General features: G+C 34.4%; 4 protein-coding genes across 5 annotated transcripts; 3 read left to right on the top strand and 1 right to left on the bottom strand.

Moving 5' to 3' along the window:
- The first annotated feature begins 116 nt into the window (after nt 1-116).
- Nucleotides 117-3121, top strand: LOC149727604 (galactose-3-O-sulfotransferase 3-like). The gene is made up of 3 exons (XM_089888526.1): nt 117-351; nt 476-925; nt 1327-3121. The coding sequence occupies exons 1-3, from the start codon at nt 221-223 to the stop codon at nt 1943-1945; spliced, it is 1200 nt and encodes a 399-aa protein (XP_089744652.1). The 5' UTR covers nt 117-220; the 3' UTR covers nt 1946-3121.
- On the bottom strand, nt 3046-7117 carry LOC149727605 (metallophosphoesterase 1-like). Of its 2 annotated transcripts, none has more exons than XM_089888528.1 (8): nt 6948-7117; nt 6661-6729; nt 5900-6136; nt 5516-5675; nt 5140-5202; nt 4409-4525; nt 3959-4099; nt 3046-3629 (listed from the first exon to the last, which is right to left on the bottom strand). In XM_089888528.1, exons 1-8 carry the CDS (start codon nt 7082-7084, stop codon nt 3621-3623), a joined length of 933 nt encoding a protein of 310 aa, XP_089744654.1. In that variant the 5' UTR covers nt 7085-7117; the 3' UTR covers nt 3046-3620. The 2 variants fall into 2 exon arrangements, with proteins under 2 accessions (XP_089744654.1, XP_089744653.1); XM_089888527.1 differs by having other exon boundaries at nt 3046-3525; nt 6948-7116.
- A 193-nt stretch (nt 7118-7310) lies between these two features.
- Nucleotides 7311-14264, top strand: LOC149727606 (serine/threonine-protein phosphatase CPPED1-like). The gene is made up of 7 exons (XM_089888530.1): nt 7311-7451; nt 7544-7595; nt 9784-9873; nt 10314-10430; nt 10846-11128; nt 12044-12260; nt 13008-14264. Exons 2-7 carry the CDS (start codon nt 7547-7549, stop codon nt 13143-13145), a joined length of 894 nt encoding a protein of 297 aa, XP_089744656.1. The 5' UTR covers nt 7311-7451; nt 7544-7546; the 3' UTR covers nt 13146-14264.
- Nucleotides 14205-19006, top strand: LOC149727607 (zinc finger CCCH-type with G patch domain-containing protein-like). The gene is made up of 9 exons (XM_089888525.1): nt 14205-14348; nt 14676-14825; nt 15272-15675; nt 16029-16214; nt 16479-16612; nt 16919-17000; nt 17386-17515; nt 17774-18036; nt 18523-19006. Exons 1-9 carry the CDS (start codon nt 14298-14300, stop codon nt 18659-18661), a joined length of 1539 nt encoding a protein of 512 aa, XP_089744651.1. The 5' UTR covers nt 14205-14297; the 3' UTR covers nt 18662-19006.
- The last annotated feature ends 139 nt before the right edge of the window (nt 19007-19145 follow it).

Here is a 19145-nt window from a genome sequence, read left to right on the forward strand (position 1 = left end):
GATTACCCGATGCGAAAACTATGTTGCTTAGTTACAATCATAGAAATATAAAGTATTTTGTTATTAGGGGTGTGTGAACTTAAAACTTCAATATTTAAAAGTTTGAACATTTTTAAATTTGTTGTATTATAATATAATTCCATATATTAAATTGTTGCTAAGGTTGATTACGCGACACTGTGTGTCTCTGTTTGTTTTGCTAGGGGAAACACCTTATTATATGCTTACTTTAGCGATGGGTTTCATCCGCAAATATTTGCACAACATTTTAAGATTTGCTTTGATCTTGTGTTCAATTTATGTCGTGTATTCTTGCTGGGGATTGTCTTTTAAATCAACAAAAAAACAAAAGTAAGAAATTTTATGTTTTGTTTGTTATGTATTAAAAGTATAAAGGCTTATAGATCTTCAAATTTAATTAAACATAAACAAAGTTTTTTTTAGAACTAAATTGCATAATCTTGCTTTCATCCAGGTCAGCTCCAACTTTTCCATTCATCCGAAATACTTTTACGAACCGTACAAATTGCAAACCGAAGAAAAATATATTTTTTATGAAAACTCACAAAACTGCTGGTACAGTTGTACAAAACATTTTGCTGCGTCATGCTGACCTGCACGATATATTTGTCGGATTATCGAGAACCAGGGATCCCAAGTTCGGGTACCGGGATGGGCGGTATTTCAACCGAGATTTTATCCGAAAAAGTGACTCACTAATAAATATGCTGTGTCATCATATGAGATTCGACAGAAGTGAAGTATCCGCAATCCTTCCGAATGACACAGTTTACATCACAATACTAAGAGAACCGGGTTCATTATTTGAATCTCTATTCAACTACTTGCATTACGATTGCAAAACATTTTCGAGACTCCCCCTTTCCCCATCGGGAATGGAGGAATGGATAAACCATCCTAGAAGGTGAGTTGGGCAACATGTATTGTGTTAATTTTATATTTCTACAAAGACTTGTAGTCCCACGTAAAACTTGTGTTTAGTTTCAGCCACGAGCGACTATCTTTTATAAACCCAGGAGAGGCAGGGATAGTTAAACAAAAAATCCTGTGAAACAAATCTAACTTATTGGTTGGTTGTAATGTTTACTGATTAATGCAGTGTAGAAATTCCAAGGTTGGCCTGCCCATCCTGCCACCCTAGGTTTGTTGCCTATAATTAAAGCTATACCTGTATGCTGGCAACCATTATTTGGCCAGAGCTTGGCTACCAGGCATGTCCTTAATACTGTATATAATACATTATTATGTCACATAGATGGCATTACATACATATTTAATAAAAAATAAACAAATAGTTATGTTTAGGTATTTCCGAGGTGCAAAGGATGGCCCACTGTGGTGGTTCGGCAAGAACAGTATGTTTTATGATATGGGCTTCAATAATTTAAACAACGATGAAGAATATATTCAACAATCAATATTGGAGGTGGAGGAGGTGTTCGATCTTGTGTTATTGACGGAATACTTTGATATTTCTATGGTTTTGTTGATGGACTTATTATGTTGGGATCTTGAAGATGCTGCATATCTCGCTCTCAATGCAAGAGCTGTATCTGGAGAATTTGTACCTGAGGTAAGGAGAAGAAAAGTTGAGGAATGGAATCACGCGGATACTTTGATGTACAGACACTTTAACAAAACGTTCTGGCGCGGTGTTAAAGAATACGGGGTCGAAAAAATGGATGAAAACGTTAAAAAGTTGAATGAATTAAATCAGCAACTTCAGGATGCGTGTGTAGATGGGGGGGCTGTGGGTGTTTCACGCGTAAGAGACCCACGCAACCGAGTCTATAACCCCAGGGGTGTGGAAATGAAAGGGTATAACCTTAAACATGGAGCAAAGGGGTTGAAGATTTGTAAAGATGCGATTAGAACTGAGAATAAATGGTTTGAATATTTTTTGCACAAGCAGTATGGTGTCTGATTTATAACTGTATACACAAACACAAAAGTGTTTTATTTGTGAAATTTATAAGGTTTATTGCTGATTTTTTTGTTTATGTGAATTAATCATAATACTCGTACTACCTTAAACAAATACCCTCAACTTTAAAACACAATAACCAAAAGTGAGTTTTATTTGTCACATTTTATAAGATCTATTGCTGTATTTTTGTTTTATGTAAATTAATCATATTCCGTGCACTTTACACGACACAGAATAACCACATAGTGACTACACAAAACTCAAGTGTTTTATATCTGCCAAGTTTTAGTTTATTTTAAAAGTAATATTTGTATTAATCATAGACATCATATTTACCGTTATTTGCAATATTGTGCGTGATGTCATAATATATGTAATGTCACAATATATTTGATGTCATAATATATGTGATGTCATATTATGTGTGATGTCATAGTATGCATGATGTCATAATGTGTGATGTCATATTTTGTGTGATGTCATAGTATGCATGATGTCATAATGTGTGATGTCATATTTTGTGTGATGTCATATTATGTGTGATGTCATAATATGCGTGATGTCATATTATGTGTGATGTCATATTATGTGTGATGTCATATTATGTGTGATGTCATAATATGCGTGATGTCATAATGTGTGATGTCATATTTTGTGTCATGTCACAATATGTTTGATGTCATAATATATGTGATGTCAATGTCATAATATGTGTGATGTCATAGTATGCATGATGTCATAATGTGTGATGTCATATTATGTGTGATGTCATAATGTGTGATGTCATATTATGCGTGATGTCACATTATGTGTGATGTCATATTATGTGTGATGTCATAATGTGTGATGTCATATTATGTGTGATGTCATGTTATGTGTGATGTCATATTATGCGTGATGTCATATTATGCGTGATGTCATATTATGTAATACTATTACATTAAAGTGTATTGGTTGCAATAAGTTTATCATTTCTTTAATATTTACTCAACTTTTTAAAAACTTTTTTACAAATTGTGCAATCATGTTGTTATTGTTGCTTACAATGGTTGGTTGTGACATCATAAACATTGCCATTGTTATGTATTGAATACTCATTGATGTCACAGTAAAAGTTTATTTCCCAACAAAATATTAAAATCATTGTCATGCATATTTGCATGTAAACTGTGATCGTTTTTTCCATAAAAACAACTTCATTTTAAAACGTTTCGATTACTGTTTATATGTTTGGATAAAGTTTAATGTTATTTTATCATTAGCAGCAGCATTTCTATTTTTATATAAAAATTGCTTGCTGGTATATTAGTAACCCTCCGACTCTTTGCAAATGTAGGAGAAACTAGTAAATATGGCAAATATGGTAAAAGCATCAAGTGCAAAATTTGTGGATGTTAAAAGTTAAAACAGATTTAAAGTCTCTTCCATATTTTTGAAGTACATCTCATGTTTCTGTTGCAAGCCATCTTTAATATGAACAACGATGCTATAACTGCCAACCCATATAAGGTAAATACGGTAGATTCAGTTGGTAGATGGCATTTGGAGGATGTGATGTCATCATTGGTGATTGTGAACTAGAAGGTAATATTAAACAAAGGTTTTATAATATCCACCATGTATGTGATTGCTTTGTTTTCGCTAAACAGCTGGAATCTTGAACCTTGTATGTTTACCTGGCCTAAAAAAATGCGGTAACCAATAGTAACCACAATCGACTAACTTCAGTCGGTAGCCAAGAATACCATTCCAGGCTCCCAGCTTGCACTGTATTAATCAGAAAACATTACACCAAATAAATTAGATTTGTACCGTAGGATTGTGTCTAATTATTTCTGCATTAAATAAGTTTGGGGCCTATCAGTGACATCAAACTAATTATCATTTTTTTATTGTTGGTTCCATAATACCATGTATAATTTATACATAAAGATTTTAATTTCTGGTAGTTCAAATAATAATATTATAATAATATAACCCAAATTATCAACAAACATAATTCAACCCCACCAGATAAAAACTTGGGTCGTTCCGATTCCTCCAACTGTACGATGCTACGGTAACTTCTGGTGTCCCATCTTTGTGGCTACGATGGCAGGTGTTGTGGGTGTGCCCGCTCAGTATTAGGCGAGGGTTGACAAGGTTTAGGAGCTGGAGGAAGGGGAGTAAATGGGGTGATAATGACTTGTTAATTTGATACTTTGTGTACTAATATTATCTATATTGGCCGAACTGCCATTCATTAGCACTATATGCTCTCTTGTTATTGGTATAGGAAATAGTTATGGGACAAATTGTGTGAAATAAAATTAACAAATAAGGTATTTTAAGCAGGTATGCAAATTTGGTCATAAACAAGTGTATATGACAAAAAGAATCTAAGACAACTGACATGTCCATTTCAGGAGTTTAAATAAATACTATATTAAACTTTTAATAAACAAAAGTTATTAATCTTACCCTTTCCGATGTTGATTCCTTTAAAGTATCTTTGTAGTTGAACCTCCTATGCTTCCCATCTTGCCCCGCATCCGATCCAACGCATTCAATATCCGAGGTTCGGAACAATGGAATGTGCTGAGGTGAAATACACAAGTAACAAGTTTTGTACATAATATGGTTAATTTAATAAGTTTTAACATCTATGTAGTATGTATAGACCCCAGCTTTACTCCCTTTGTTTTAAGAGTCAGAATATGTGGCCATCAATGTATAGACAGACAAAGATGTATTTTATTAGTTTAAATTTAACTAATGGACTTGTTCATTTACACACAGTTTTAACTTTGAAGTGGTTATTATGCAAACAAGGTTGAACCCCGTATTAATAAAGATATATATATATATATATATATATAAAGGTGCCATGGTATAGTGGTTAGCGCGCCTGCCTGTAACCCAGAGGTAATGGGTTCAAGGCTCGACGTTGCTACCATTGTGGGTGTATGTGTCCTTGGGCAAGACGCTTAACGACAATTGCTCCAACCCAGTGGTCACTAATGGGTTGTCCAAATTATCAGCAATACATAAAAAAAAAACCAAAAAATAATTACCCACAAAGTAACATACATGGTAACTCGTAAGCTGGCATGAGGTGCTAAACCCGTGTTATAACAACTGTCGCTTTCCGGCCACGCGAGGATAAAGTAAGTTACATTCATTTATTCATATGACTAAGACTATGTTTATACCGTCAACAATATTGGATCCGGATGTTTCTTGTTGGAGTTGCAATATTTTGGTTTCATCGAATTCTGTACAAGAACATTAATGTGCATGAACATAGATATAACATACAATTTAGGATTTGTGTGGGGTAAATAAGATTAAACACCAATGTGTGATATAATAAAATAAGTTACCACATAACAAGTAGTTAGTATCGCCAACAAAGTTCAATACATGGTAACTTGTAAGTGGGCATGAGGTGTATGGAACAAAACACCAGTGTTATAACAACATTGTTGTTGCCCCATCACGCAAGGATAAAAAAGTTACATTCAATTATTCTGTACAAAATATAATCAACTTTACATAACTTAAGATTTAACAAAGCCACCAACGTACTTCACAGTTGATATAATCCATGGCATCCTGTAGTTGACGCTCCGTAGCTTGGCACATAAAACAACCGTCTCCCTCCAACCCCATACTGTTAACTATAACGAAGGTGTGACCTTTTAACTCAATTGTTTCAACGTTTTTGGTTGAAAAGTCTTTCAAGAATCTAAAGATGAATAAAGGACGTTGTTAAGACGATTGTTATGTTTCAATGGTGAGTTCAACAACATCAATTGTGGAGAGGCACACAGTCCAGCTCCTGTTACCTGGCCATATATTAATTTAATTTTCCTTTTATTTTGCCTAATGCCTATTTCTCTTTAATAAATTAATCTGATCTTTGTTACTCAATTCGAAGATATAAATAAATGTAAATTAAATGTTCCCCACCTTGTTAACTTGGTGTTTGTGACATCATGATGGAACCCGATGTCATGGTTGCCGACGACAACATATAGTCGGACACCAGGTGGGGTGGCGAACAATCGCTTCGCGTTTACGACGTATTGATCCCATTGTTTCCCAGTTGCCCATTTCCCTTCATCGGTCAAATCTCCGAGGATAAACACAACCTCGGGTCGCAACAAACTTATTGAGGTTTGAAATGAACGATACATTTGCCATTCTCTGTGGGTGATGTAGAGTTATCGACAGTTGTACATTGTTGAATGTTTTATAATTTTAACAAATCAATTTGTAATTCAATGTTAAGGTCCAAACGGTGTAGCTTGGTTGGCCAGTTGCAAGGTTGAGCAAGACAGCAAATATTGTTTTAACCCAGTGGTCAATAACGAGTTATAGCAACCTGCGTGTTGGAGTAATGGGAAAACTCTGGCCCCGATATTAGGTGTCATGGTGTAGGTCTGTAGGACCTTACTCTTATAGAATAGAGTATTAACTCATTCAAGCAAGGGTGACATTGATCTCTTATCACCAATGTTAATTTAATATTTACAGAATAATCATCAGTGTTGCGCAATAAATAAATAGTAAATACCAGTGTTGCACAATAAATAAATACCAGTGTTGCGCAATAATTAAATACCAGTGTTGCGCAATAATTAAATACTAGTGTTGCGCAATAAATAAATACCAGTGTTGCGCAATAATTTAATAACAGCGTTGCGTAATAATTTAATACCAGTGTTTACCTTCTTAACTTATCGAACCAATGACCCTCAATCTCCCCAAGCAAATGTGGATCCGATAAAACAAGAGCTCTGCAAAGAATAAGTGATTAGATTTTGGTGTTTGTAGTTTGCATCGCAGGAAGTGTTAAACCCTCTGCAGACTGCGTCTCTGGTAAATGTTTACTTTTTGATTTTAAAGGACAGGCCTCTTGTCTGCTAATGGGATACACCATCAGGCTTTCCCAATAAACACCATGTTAAGGATAGTATATGGTTTGTACTTATAAATATGAATTCAATATATTTACCTCAGTTTTTCGCCCGAACCGTTGTTGTCTGGCCACCCACACTGAAAAATCGCGACATAGTAAATAAAATACTCGTTAAAAATGAAAGCAATTAAAATCGATAAAAATGTGTATAAAAATATAAAACGAAAAAACATTCTGCAAATGGAAATAAAATATATTTAGACACAAATCAAAATAATCTAAAAATAAAAAAAACGTTTTGTTTTGATACTGTTGAAGGGGAATTCCCTCTGAGTCTGGATGTTTGCTATAAAAATGTTATAAAAACATGTTTAGGGGGAAATATTTCAACATAAATAAAATCAATGTAAATAAATTATTTATTTAAAGATACAGTTAGATATTTATAAAACTAAATAGTTTTACTGCAAATTTGCAAACTTGAATATATTAGAGGGGTGTGTTCATAGATATGATGACGTCACAGTGAATGTGGTTCATTTTTTCTTTTGTTGTTTTGAGAAAAGGATTGTTGGACTAGCGGTAGCGATACTACAGCAGGTAAATAATATTGATTTTCGATTTGGTGCAAATGTTAATTAACAATGTTCTGTAAAGTTACTTTATTCCTTTGTTTTGCAATTATCTCTCAGACAATGGCATTCAAGAAAGCGCGCGATCGACAAATAGAAGGAATGACACAAGGTTTGTGACGTAATAATAGTAATAGCTGTTACATAATAATGTTTATTGTCACAATTTAATACTCGTGTATTAAATATAAATCAATGCTCTATCAAAATAAGTAGGATTTTTTGTTGGTATGGCCTAGGAAATGTACATTTTTTAAATGTGGATTTTTATTGATTGTGGCGCTTGTAAAAGATAACCGTTTACCTGTTCCTGTCCTAACTAGGGATGCACTCGGCCAAATCCGGGCCCGGCCGGGTATCGCAATTACTCTGTCCGGGTAATTTTACTATTATTTTAGATATTCGTCCTTTAATAACCCCAGACTGCAGAGTATGGCAGGTGCACGCGCGATTTTTTTACAGACCTCTGGGTTATGCACGCCACAATTTGTCCTACGCACGCCAATTAATTAAACAAGGAAAAAAATACGTATTAAATTAAGTAAGATTTCCTAACGTGGCTTGAAAATGTACATGCTTTGCACGCAGATTTTTAATGATAGCACGCGCGAACGCGAAAAATAACCGTCTTGCACGCGCGAGATCTCGTCAGGAACTGCCATACTTTGCAGACTGGTAATAACCCGTAAAAATGGTTTATACGGAGGGTTTTTTGTACATTTTATCGCTCCATTAATCCATGTTCATGCACAACAAAGCCTGACGAAACATTTCGTACTATGACGTAACAGTCATAGCTTTATTTTCGCGCTAAATAAACTGACCACATTAATGTCTTTTGTACTTCGTAAAAGTTTTGCAGTATGGTCAAGAAAATCAACAATAAAGTCTCTCTTAGTAAAGACATCTTTTATTTGGTATTTTGAACTAATGAAAATAGATACATTAGCAATGGTATATGAACATCTGTTTAGCAAAAAAATCCATGTGTAAATTGCCATTATGAGTAAATTATTAACGTGTGAATTGCTTTTATGTCGTTATTAATTGCCAGGTTCAAACAATCGCTATTATGATGCAATGAATCCACGTGTGAGTCCCTACTATTTCGTAATAAACATGCTGCTTGCTTTAGGAAAACATCGTATACAAATATAAATCACTGTTAGAAACGATTTAGGCCGTTTATTTCCACAATATTTTGTTCTAGAAACCTACTAATTCCAAATGACAACCGCACACTCGCGCGAGCTCAACAAATGGCGCAAACGGCATAGCTATATCGGACCAAAGTGTATAAAACAGAACACCCGTATTATAACCACTGTCGTTGCACCGCAGGGCGAGGATAAATATGCTATGTTCATTTATTTAAAAGAAGATTGGTAATAATTGCATTAACATTAAAACCAAGAATATCCACCTCATAATTGAACCAACAAAGGCTCATTGTTTGTTTGATACTTTCCATTGTTAACCAACAATGCCCGTCAAAACTTCCTGCAACAACAATTGTTGTTGAATTTGTTTGAAATAAACTCGCACCTTATATACCATAATGTTTACGAACCACCACCTTATGTGTTCATGTGTAAAAGGAAGGGACAGTGTGTTACAACGTAAGTGTCATATTGCACTGCATTTATTCTGGTGCTGTGGTTCAGTGGTTACCGGGTTCTATACTGATAGTGCTAGGCATATGTGTCCTTGGGCAAGACAATAAACAGTAACTTCTTCAACCCAGTTACTATTAGGTCGTTTAAACTTTCGGCCATACAAAATATAAAAATCACACACTTAACTTGTAAGCAGACACGAGGTTTATGAAACAGAACACCACTGTTATACGACTATTGTTGCCCTGCTATGAGAAGATAAAAACGTTACATACGTGGTAACTTGTAAGCGGACACGAGGTGTATGAAACAGAACGCATGGCTGTAATGACTGTCCTTGCTCCACCTCGTGAAACTATAAAAGTTACATACATTCAACAATCACTTTATTATTATTGGTACAATTGTAAATTTGGCCTCTGGTTTGAAGCATTTACCATTTATAATATATATGCTGTTGCTGCCATGGATAGTATAGGTATGAAAGAGAACTTTTGGCAATGTTTTGTTTGTAAATGTAGGAAAAGAATAAAACAAAAATTGCCTGAGGATTTTTACATAAAAAGTTAAAACAAGTTTTTTTTCATTTATATCATTATTTCTGGGCCCTATGACATGCCTCACTGTAGGACCGCACCTATATAGAATAATAACAATTTTAATAAATGTTTCATCTTTTTCCAGATGACGAGGGAAGATGGCACGACGATCATTTCTTTGTTTTTCTCGCCGACCCCCAGCCCGGGTTGATTGATAAAGTTAACGGAGGAAACGGTTAGAATGTTGTCTGTTGTTTAGTAAATATCAAATATATGGTTTGAATTCATAATAATAAACTTTAGCAAACAATGCTAAAACTTTTGGCAAGTTTTAGTTTTTTTCAGTTTTTTTTTTTACTTTAAGTGAAACTAACTTTTTAGTTTCTTAATTTAAAGAAATCCGTATTTATTTAACATTCATTTAACCCTAATTTATTTAAATGTTTCATCCATAAGCCTATTTAACGAACAAAAATCGAGTGTAAAATGTAACATAGGTTTTATAAAGGTTTTATAGAGTTATCAATTAGACCTCTCATATTGGATAATTGTTTGTGCAATTGTGTATTATAGTTAAAGATTTATTCAAACCAAATTTTTGAATTCTATTGTAGACTATGGTTTCCCCTTTATTATTAGGTTACAATTAACATTTTGATTTAACAATTACTACAGGAAGCACTTGGGACGTAGAGATTAAACGAACGCACGACGCTGTTGAAGCTATAAATAAAATGAGACCAAAACCTAAGTTCGTTTGTATTGGTGGCGATCTAATTGATGCTTTTCCAGGTTTGTAGAATTACCATGATATAGATGTTCAACTAAATAAATGTATAATCAATATTTCATGTAGTCTATTTTTTCAGTTTTAATTACTATGTCATATGTGCCAAACTTTTATAAATGAAGGGAGGAGTAGTTAGGCGCACAATCCTGTGAAACAATTTCCCCGTTTTGTATGGGTGAGGGCCGATGCCAATGCAGAGGTATTCCTTGGGACCTGGAATTTAAGCCAGAGTTGTCCCATTACCCCAACATAGTCACATATATAAAATGGAGAAATCCAAAATCAAGTGTTACAAAACAAACAAAAAAAGTCCAAAAAATGGTTTACTGAGATATTTTTGTTTATACTAAAATGGCATCATTGTCCAATATTTAAATAGAATGTTTAACATAGAAATCTAACCAATAATATTTACAGGGGAGTCCTTAAGAGACCCTCAGGTCAGTGACCTCAAGTCAGCGTTTGCCGATCTTGACCAAACAATACCCATTGTTGTTGTGAGTGGTAACCATGATGTGGGCAACGTACCAACCATGAAAACTATGTCCATGTATAACAATGATTTTGGGGAGGATTACTACAGCTTCTGGGTGGAGGGGGTGTTCTATATCGTTGTTAATAGTCAGTATATGTATAATGATTCAGAAACAAGAGAGCAATCGTCGAATCAAGATTCATGGCTTAGAGCACAACTTGAAATGTAAGTTTTGTGTTTGGTGATTTTATGGTATTCAATGGTGCAGAATATGTTAAAAATGTTTGATAAATTAAATATATGAGTTTAGATCTAATAGTGACATCAATATACCAACTTTGGCATAATCTCTAAGTTCTTTGCGTGCCTCGCTGTAGGACCTCGCCCATGTAGAATGGAACGTGCATATACAATGTTTTGAAATGGGTCAACAGTCTGGGTAATGGGTGAAGTGAGATAAATCCTGGGTCTTATAGTGTGTCTCGCTGTAGTACCTTACCCATTCATGATATAATGTGTATATTGACTTGATAAAAAAAGATTTAAAATATAGTTTTTGTGCTAACAAAAATTTTGAAGTAATGTCTATGCCATGACAAAAACTTAAACACCTGGTGCCCACCATGCAATATTTATTCAAATAATTTAGTTTGAATAAAATATTCACTTTGTATTTTCCAAACCAATCTATTATTCATGTTCTTGTCGCAAACTGAATGAATTTTATGATGAACATGTTTGTATGGCAATGTTTTTGTATACAGAATAGTTTACATATTATTTATGTATGTGAGTTCAAAAATACTAAAATGCTCGTATTGGTACCAGCACCATGGCATAGTGATGCCTTTAGTCAAGATGATATAGGCTATATAGGATGCTATCATTGTGGGCAAAGTTACATATGTGGTAACTTGTAAGCTTGCACAAGGTGTATAAAACAGAACACCCGTGTTATAAAGACTGTTGTTGCGCCGCCATGCGAGGTTAAATAAGTTACATACTTGGTAACTCGTAGGCGGGCACGAGGTGTATAGAACAAAACACTGGTATTATAAGAACTACTCCGCCCTGTCATGGAAAGAAATTTACATCTATAAAAATACAACCCTTTAACTAACAATCAAATATTTTCCTCAGAGCTCGATTGAGTTCGTGCCAACACGTCGTCGTCTTCATGCACATCCCATTGTTCCTACAAGATCCCGATGAAGAGGATTCTTACTTTGCGATCCCGGGAGCAAAGAGGATGGACCTCCTCACCAGGTACTCAGATGCCGGTATTAAAATCGTGTTCTCCGGACATTATCATCGGAATGCGGGAGGATTCTGGAGGAATGAACGAGGAGATAAACAGGTTTGTTTCATATTGTGGCAACCTTTGTTCATGTCATGATATGAATAACTCTTTAAAGAGGCATACCAACGAAAAATCAAAATTTGTGTGTTGATAGATATGCTCAAATGTGATCTAAAGCTACCATCAGAGTTCAAAATGCAAAACAGCTTTTGAAAAAAATGTGTTTTAAAACAGCAAATTCAACCGCTGGAGTAAAAAAAAACTTTGATCGTTTCTAGTTTCTAAAATACTAAAAAAATCAAAATTTATTTCTAATTTAGTATAATGAATGCTTTTTCTTCAAAACTATATAAAAAATTTGTAAAACATAGACTTTCTTACATTTCATTTTCGATTGAACATAGCTACATAATATGCTGATTTAGCACTTTTTTCTTATTAGTTAATTTTTGTATTAAATTGGTTCTCACAAAATTAAAATTGCCAAAGGCGCCAAATCCTACTTATAACAAGTGTGAGAACTTATAATATACTTTGAATTTTATATTTTTCCACTTTAAGCCAAAGGTGATCTGTCAATTTAGAAGCCCTGGAACGTCTCTTATACCTAAAAGCAATATTTTATGTCTTTAATACTTAGCTTATATGCTTGATGCTTAACTTATCATTCGTTAGTTTGTTATAATAAATAATCTTCACTGCCTTCACACTGAACTTAAAATACGTTCACGCCTTATCCTCTAAAGCCTGACAACAATGCTTTATACACTTCATAACTCAGCTTATATATTTCAACTTTAAAAGGTTGAAGTTGTCGTGTCTTCGGCCATCGGAGCACAGTTGGGAAACGACGTCGCAGGTTTACGGGTTGTCAAGGTAACCGCTGATGACATCACACACACATATTACCCACTCGATGGTGTACCAGAGCGATTGGAATAGATGCTACCCACCGCAGTGACACAGTAGATCTTTAATTAAGACATAATTGTCACATTAGGAATCCAAACTTTTTAAATATTGCTGTTCCGTTGCACTCCCTTCAATATTTCGCCCAATTTCTTCATTGTTTTCCGAACAATTCACTTTTATGATGTCATAATACCTAAGAGCTTTTTGCAGATGTTTTGAACACCAAACGAACCGATGTTATAACCTGTTGTTTACCTTGTAATATTTTCTGTAAACGAACTTTCAATTTTTATATTAAGTATCCACGTTTACCAAACTCCGTTTATAACTCAAGTTATTGCCTTTAACTGCCGAGTGATTCAAAGCTTCTGCATTAATTCCACCATAAAGATCACATTAAGAACAATCGATATTAGAACTGTGAACATTTTCCCCCACCTCACCCGCTTTGACCAAATCTTCAAAAGTTTTTAACATTTTTATTGTTTGTGCAATTTCTTTTATGTGGTTCCTACCTACCAGTAACTGAACCATTCAATCTAACTCGTTATTTTTCTTCAAATAATGAATTGTTCTTCAAGTTGTATTTTAAGTTGGTGGGACAATGTTATATTTGTTGGGGGTGTGGGTGCTTTATAATAATAATGTTTATCCTAGAACCAACATACGTTAGTTGTGCCTCAGTGTGAGGCAGTGCTTCTCAACCCCTGGGTCACCATTTGATTTGGTTGGGTCGTCTACTACAGTGGTTCACAACCTTTTAAATGTAATTTAAAAAAAGATTTTTTTTTGTTTAAAAAAAGTTGAAATGTAATTTTAGAAATTGGGTCACCAAAGCTTTGTTATGAATTTATGTTAAATGAAAGGTTTGCCCAAAAAAGGTTGAAAAGCACTGGTGTAGAATTTAAAAAGTAACATCACATTTAAACCTGGTATTTTATGCACTTTGCCCCCACATCATTCTAAACCTTATTCTTCATAAATTGACAACTGCCTCTGTTTCGTTCGTTTACAGCTTTTGTTGTATTCGCTGTTTTCTTGCACTCTGTAACCTCATTGAGCTTATTGTGATGTCATAACCCACACCCCCAACACCCATTGTATGTTAATGAATTAGAATTATGATAGAATATTTACTTGTTTCATTAGGTCTGTTGGTATGTCTAAATTTTCTGAATTAAAATGGATGACATGAAAACAACTCTGGATACTTATAGAAATCAACTATCCCAGGTTAGAAATTAAATATGTTTGTTTAAATAGTAGTTTTGTTGTTCATTTGTTTGTTTATTGACTCGACAGTGAGCTTAGGTGTATGAACACATCATGTGTGTCTGGTGTATAATAAGATAATAACAACTTTTATTGGTCTCTTTGATTACGGTAGCGAAGATTTAAAAATATTTTAAACGAAAAGACAGGATATAGCGACAAAACAACAGTTGTTAAAACACTCTTACGGTTAAAAACATATTTACATTTTTTTGGAAGAAAATAAGCGTGGTAGCTACACCTAAGATACTCATGTTATAACTCGACAGTGAGCATAAGGTTTTGCAGATTAATGCAGCGATCGAATCCGGCCAAGAAGACGCGGACTTGATTGTTCTACGCGATGACATCACAAACCTCATCTCGCTTACAGAGGAAAGTTTGTTGGCGTACGAGAAGAGCCAGTTGATGGTGCTGTTGGGCAATGAAGACAATCAGGTGATTGTTACATCATTGCTTGTAGTTAACTTACAAAATAAAGTTTAAATTAATATTTTTAACCTCTTGTGAGTTGCTGCTTTATTATTAATAATTTAAACAAACCATTGGTGACCACCGGGTTGGAGAAATTACTGCCTTGCCCAAGGACAGTATCCTTTATATATCTTATTTTTAACATGTTATTATGATTTTGACTGTTCATTATGAGGAATCAATGTAAACTATTTATCCCCGCATAGCGGGGGCAACGACAGTCGTTATAACTAGATGTTTTATTTCACTCACCTCCTGCAAGCCTACCATGTGACTTTGTGGGTGATGGTTTTTTTGAATGCCTGACAATTTGGACAACCCGTTGGTGACCACTGGTTTAACATTACTTTTATGTGTGTTGCCCCAGGACGCATAATAAACGTTATTACGACATCATAATTGTGTTTCAGGAACAACCATCCTCCAGTAACCAAACACCTCCAACTAGTGACAGGATTGACGAACAAGTCGCTTGTTTCTATGCCGATGAAACTTCCGTCTCCACAGACAATAAACCTGAACTAAGTTTGAAAATTTCCGCCGGAAGATCTGTTTTAAACGAAGCGTTTTTGTCGACAATAGAAGATTGTGATGACATAAGTGGTGTCAAGTGTCGTGCTCCTTATACCACCGAGTGGTCAGGTTGTCACTACCATAACGCGATGATAATGAATGTTGTCAACGACCATCAAGAACTGGAGGGAAAATTCCCCGATGACATCACACATGATGACATCATAGTGAAAGTTTTGTTCCTGAATCCAACAATGGCGTCTATGATGTCATGTCCTTATTATCTTGAAGATAAGTGCAGGTTTGTTACATCATAATTGGTTATATTCTATGTGGGTGAGGTCCTGCAGCGTTGCAAGTCATGGTACCTGAAATTTAAACTTATTAGCACTACAGCTTATTTAACACTGTATAAGATAAAACTCGGGCATTTTGTATACAACCTCATAAAAGTACATCATGTCTAATTCTCAATAAAACCCCAGATATTGGAACGATGATTTTATACATTTATACAACCCCATATAGATAGGTGCATACATCATATAAATCCTCAATTTATACTGTCGTTGTACCGACAATCCAATCATCATATATAAATCCTCAATACATATACATAACATACCTAATATCTAATTCTTAATTACACCCCAGGTATTCGAATGATGATTGTAAATATTCCCACGGCTGTTACGTCAGCTTGTACACACTCCATCCGTTCCACGAACCAGATTTTAATAATTTTACTCCTGGTTCATCTTGCCTCGCTAAACAACAAGATGGGACGTGGGGATCTGCCACCCTCGACGTGGTGCATGAGGACCTCAACTATACAGTCAAGTAAGCCTCCTAAACATTCATTGCCGTATTATGGCTTTCCAGATTGGAAAAGTGATTTTACAAGTAGATTACTTATTAAGATTTTTTGGCACACTTTTTCGTGTAAAAATGCAAAGGTTTAATACAGAAGTTTTGATTATAATCTTGTGCAATGGATTTTTTACAAATTAGCAAAATTGTGTTGTTATTTGGAAAAAAAAAGAAAACCTCTTTTTGTGTCATAATATGTTTTTTTATATTATTTCTGTTTTCTATGTTCTTCAGGTTCCAACATAGAAATCTCACTCTTAACCTCGGTATCGATGAAATATTGCCGACTCATCATGACAACGAGGATTCCGAGTCATCGGATGATGATGATGATGTCATAATCGTTCCTGGTGATGTCACAATCACAGGTCTTTTTAATAATCGATATTGTCGGTGTATAGTTGAATGTAATTTATTTATTCTTGTGTAGCGGGGCAACAACGTTCATTTTAACACGTTCTGTTTCCTACACCTCATGCTCGCTTTCAACCTGTTACGAGTTACCACGTATGTAACTTTGTGGCTGATTGCTTTTCTTTATTATTAATAATTTAAACAAACAATTGGTGACCATCGGGTTGGAGAAATTACTGCCTTGCCCAAGGACACACACCCATAAATGCAGCAGCATCAGACCTTAACTTGTTATAAACCCTATTACGATGTCATAACAGCGAAAGGAATTGACTCATCTACGTTCGGAGCATGGGAGCAACACACGAGGGGGTTTGGATCAAAGATATTGATGAAACTTGGGTAACATAAATATCATATATAATAAAACTTTTAGGAATAATAGGGAAACAAATTATTCTAAATACGTTTTAAACTTTCTGATTGTTGGTTTTCTCCTTGTGTTTAACAGCTACATTTACCTATTATTAACTAATTATTTTTTCCATCTCCAGTGTGTTGTAACAACCATTGTTTTTCTGTTATTTCTCATTTCTTTGTTATGGTATTTTATGTTTCTTGTTCTTTGTTAAATAAAAAAATATCACATGTTTTTTTTAAATTAAAACAAACAAATTTATGTTGATGAAATACATCTCTTATGTCTGTTATATAATTTAATATAACTTATATACATTTATAAAGATTTTATATACTTACTTTTTGTTAATCAAATATTTAACTTCAGGTATAAGATGGGTGAAGGTTTGGGCACCAGGGGGCAGGGGAGAGTTGATCCTGTCCAAGTAGAAGTGTTGCCAGTTGGAAAATCATTAGATCATTGCATGAGGATTAAAGAAAAAAGACGGGCAGCACTGGTAATTAGTTTTGTCTGTTTTGTAAAAAGTTTTAAACAAAGTAATTTGTTTATCTTTAAAAACTGCTGCAGTTGAAGTGTAAAAGATATAGTGGGCCTTGTGCTCAGTGCCAAGTTGATAGTGATATTCAACTTAGTAGCAAGCATGGGGTGCCTTGTTTTATTTACAGTTGTGAATTTACCTGGTTCATTCTCGCGTCGTGGGGTAACAACAGTGGTTATACCACAATGAGTGTTTTTCTTAAAATTTGTTTTCCAGGACAAAAACCTTAAGAAGGTGAATCCCCCTAACCGACACCGACCTGGGATGTTCAACTTTTTAAACAAAGCACTCGGCGACAAAAAGAAAATGCCAACAAAACCAAAGTTTCAACTACAAGAAGCAGTGAAGGTTAAAGATTTAAATAATCGAACAATTTCAAGGAAAATAAATCAAGAACTTGTGAAAAATGAATCGAAAATCAAACAAGTTCAATCAAGGGTGAAAAAGTTAAAAGAATCAGTGGCAAGAAACAGGGAGAGGTGGGAATGGTTGTTGTTTGGGTTTTGTGAGATCATCCACTGAAACTATGGGTGGAAAGGTTAAAGCTAAAGCCTAACATAAAGTAAAGGAATGTTCCATATGATCTGATCCTAACAGAATAGAATATTTTTACTTAAAAAAACAATTTTTGTTAAAAAAATACTACTTTGCACTTAATGACTTTTATTCATATTTTACTTTATGTATATTTTTCGTTCAGTTAAAAACATAATGGCCTATATGTATATATATATATATATATATATATATATATGACACAATCGTCTTCATTTCAAAAATACATATATATAACTGTGTAAGGTGGGTGCCCATAAACCCACACCATGCACCACACAACACACAACATTGTGCAGATTGAAAACGTTTGCTATTTGTGTAGAGGAGGGGTTATATACATGTATATATATATATATACAACACAATCGTCTTCATTTTAAAAAAGTAATCACCAAATACTTTTTTAGAAACCCGAGTGTTGCCAAAAAACTTCAAGTGAAACTAAATGAAGCAATGTTGGAATTGAAGTCAATTAAAACTGAGAACACTGCAATAGAACAACAGCAAAAGCGCGCGGCTACACATAGAAAAATGGCGGAATTTTAATTTTATTATATTTTATAATATTTCTAGTAAATACACTTAAAAAACATTTAGAAAAACCACAGTGGGTTGTAGAGTTTGTTGTTAAGCGTCATGTTCGTGGATACACCCACTATGGTGGCAGTGTCGAGACTTGAACCTGTAAACTCTGGGGTACGGGCTGGGCAAATATAGGTCTGGACTCAGGGTTGTATAAGGTTTTCAACTTTTCAAGGAGGGTTTAAGAACTGTCATACGAGATATGACTAAACATGTTTTTCTTAGCAAACATACACGTCAAAAGGGGGGAATTTGAAAGTGACCCTTTATTGAATAGAGTAATTAAATGCTTGCTTTAAAATATAATAATTTTTTTTTTCCACTACGATATCAGATTAGTTAAAACAACAAAGAGAAGAGAATTAACAACAGTCGTTAAACACACAACTTTTAAGTTAGGGTACTATCAAGTGTAAAAAATCTAAACAAAGTGCTGGCTTTATACATC

The sequence above is a fragment of the Ciona robusta genome, chromosome 11 (assembly GCF_009617815.1).
Source record: "Ciona robusta chromosome 11, ASM961781v2".
Classification (NCBI taxonomy): domain Eukaryota; kingdom Metazoa; phylum Chordata; class Ascidiacea; order Phlebobranchia; family Cionidae; genus Ciona; species Ciona robusta.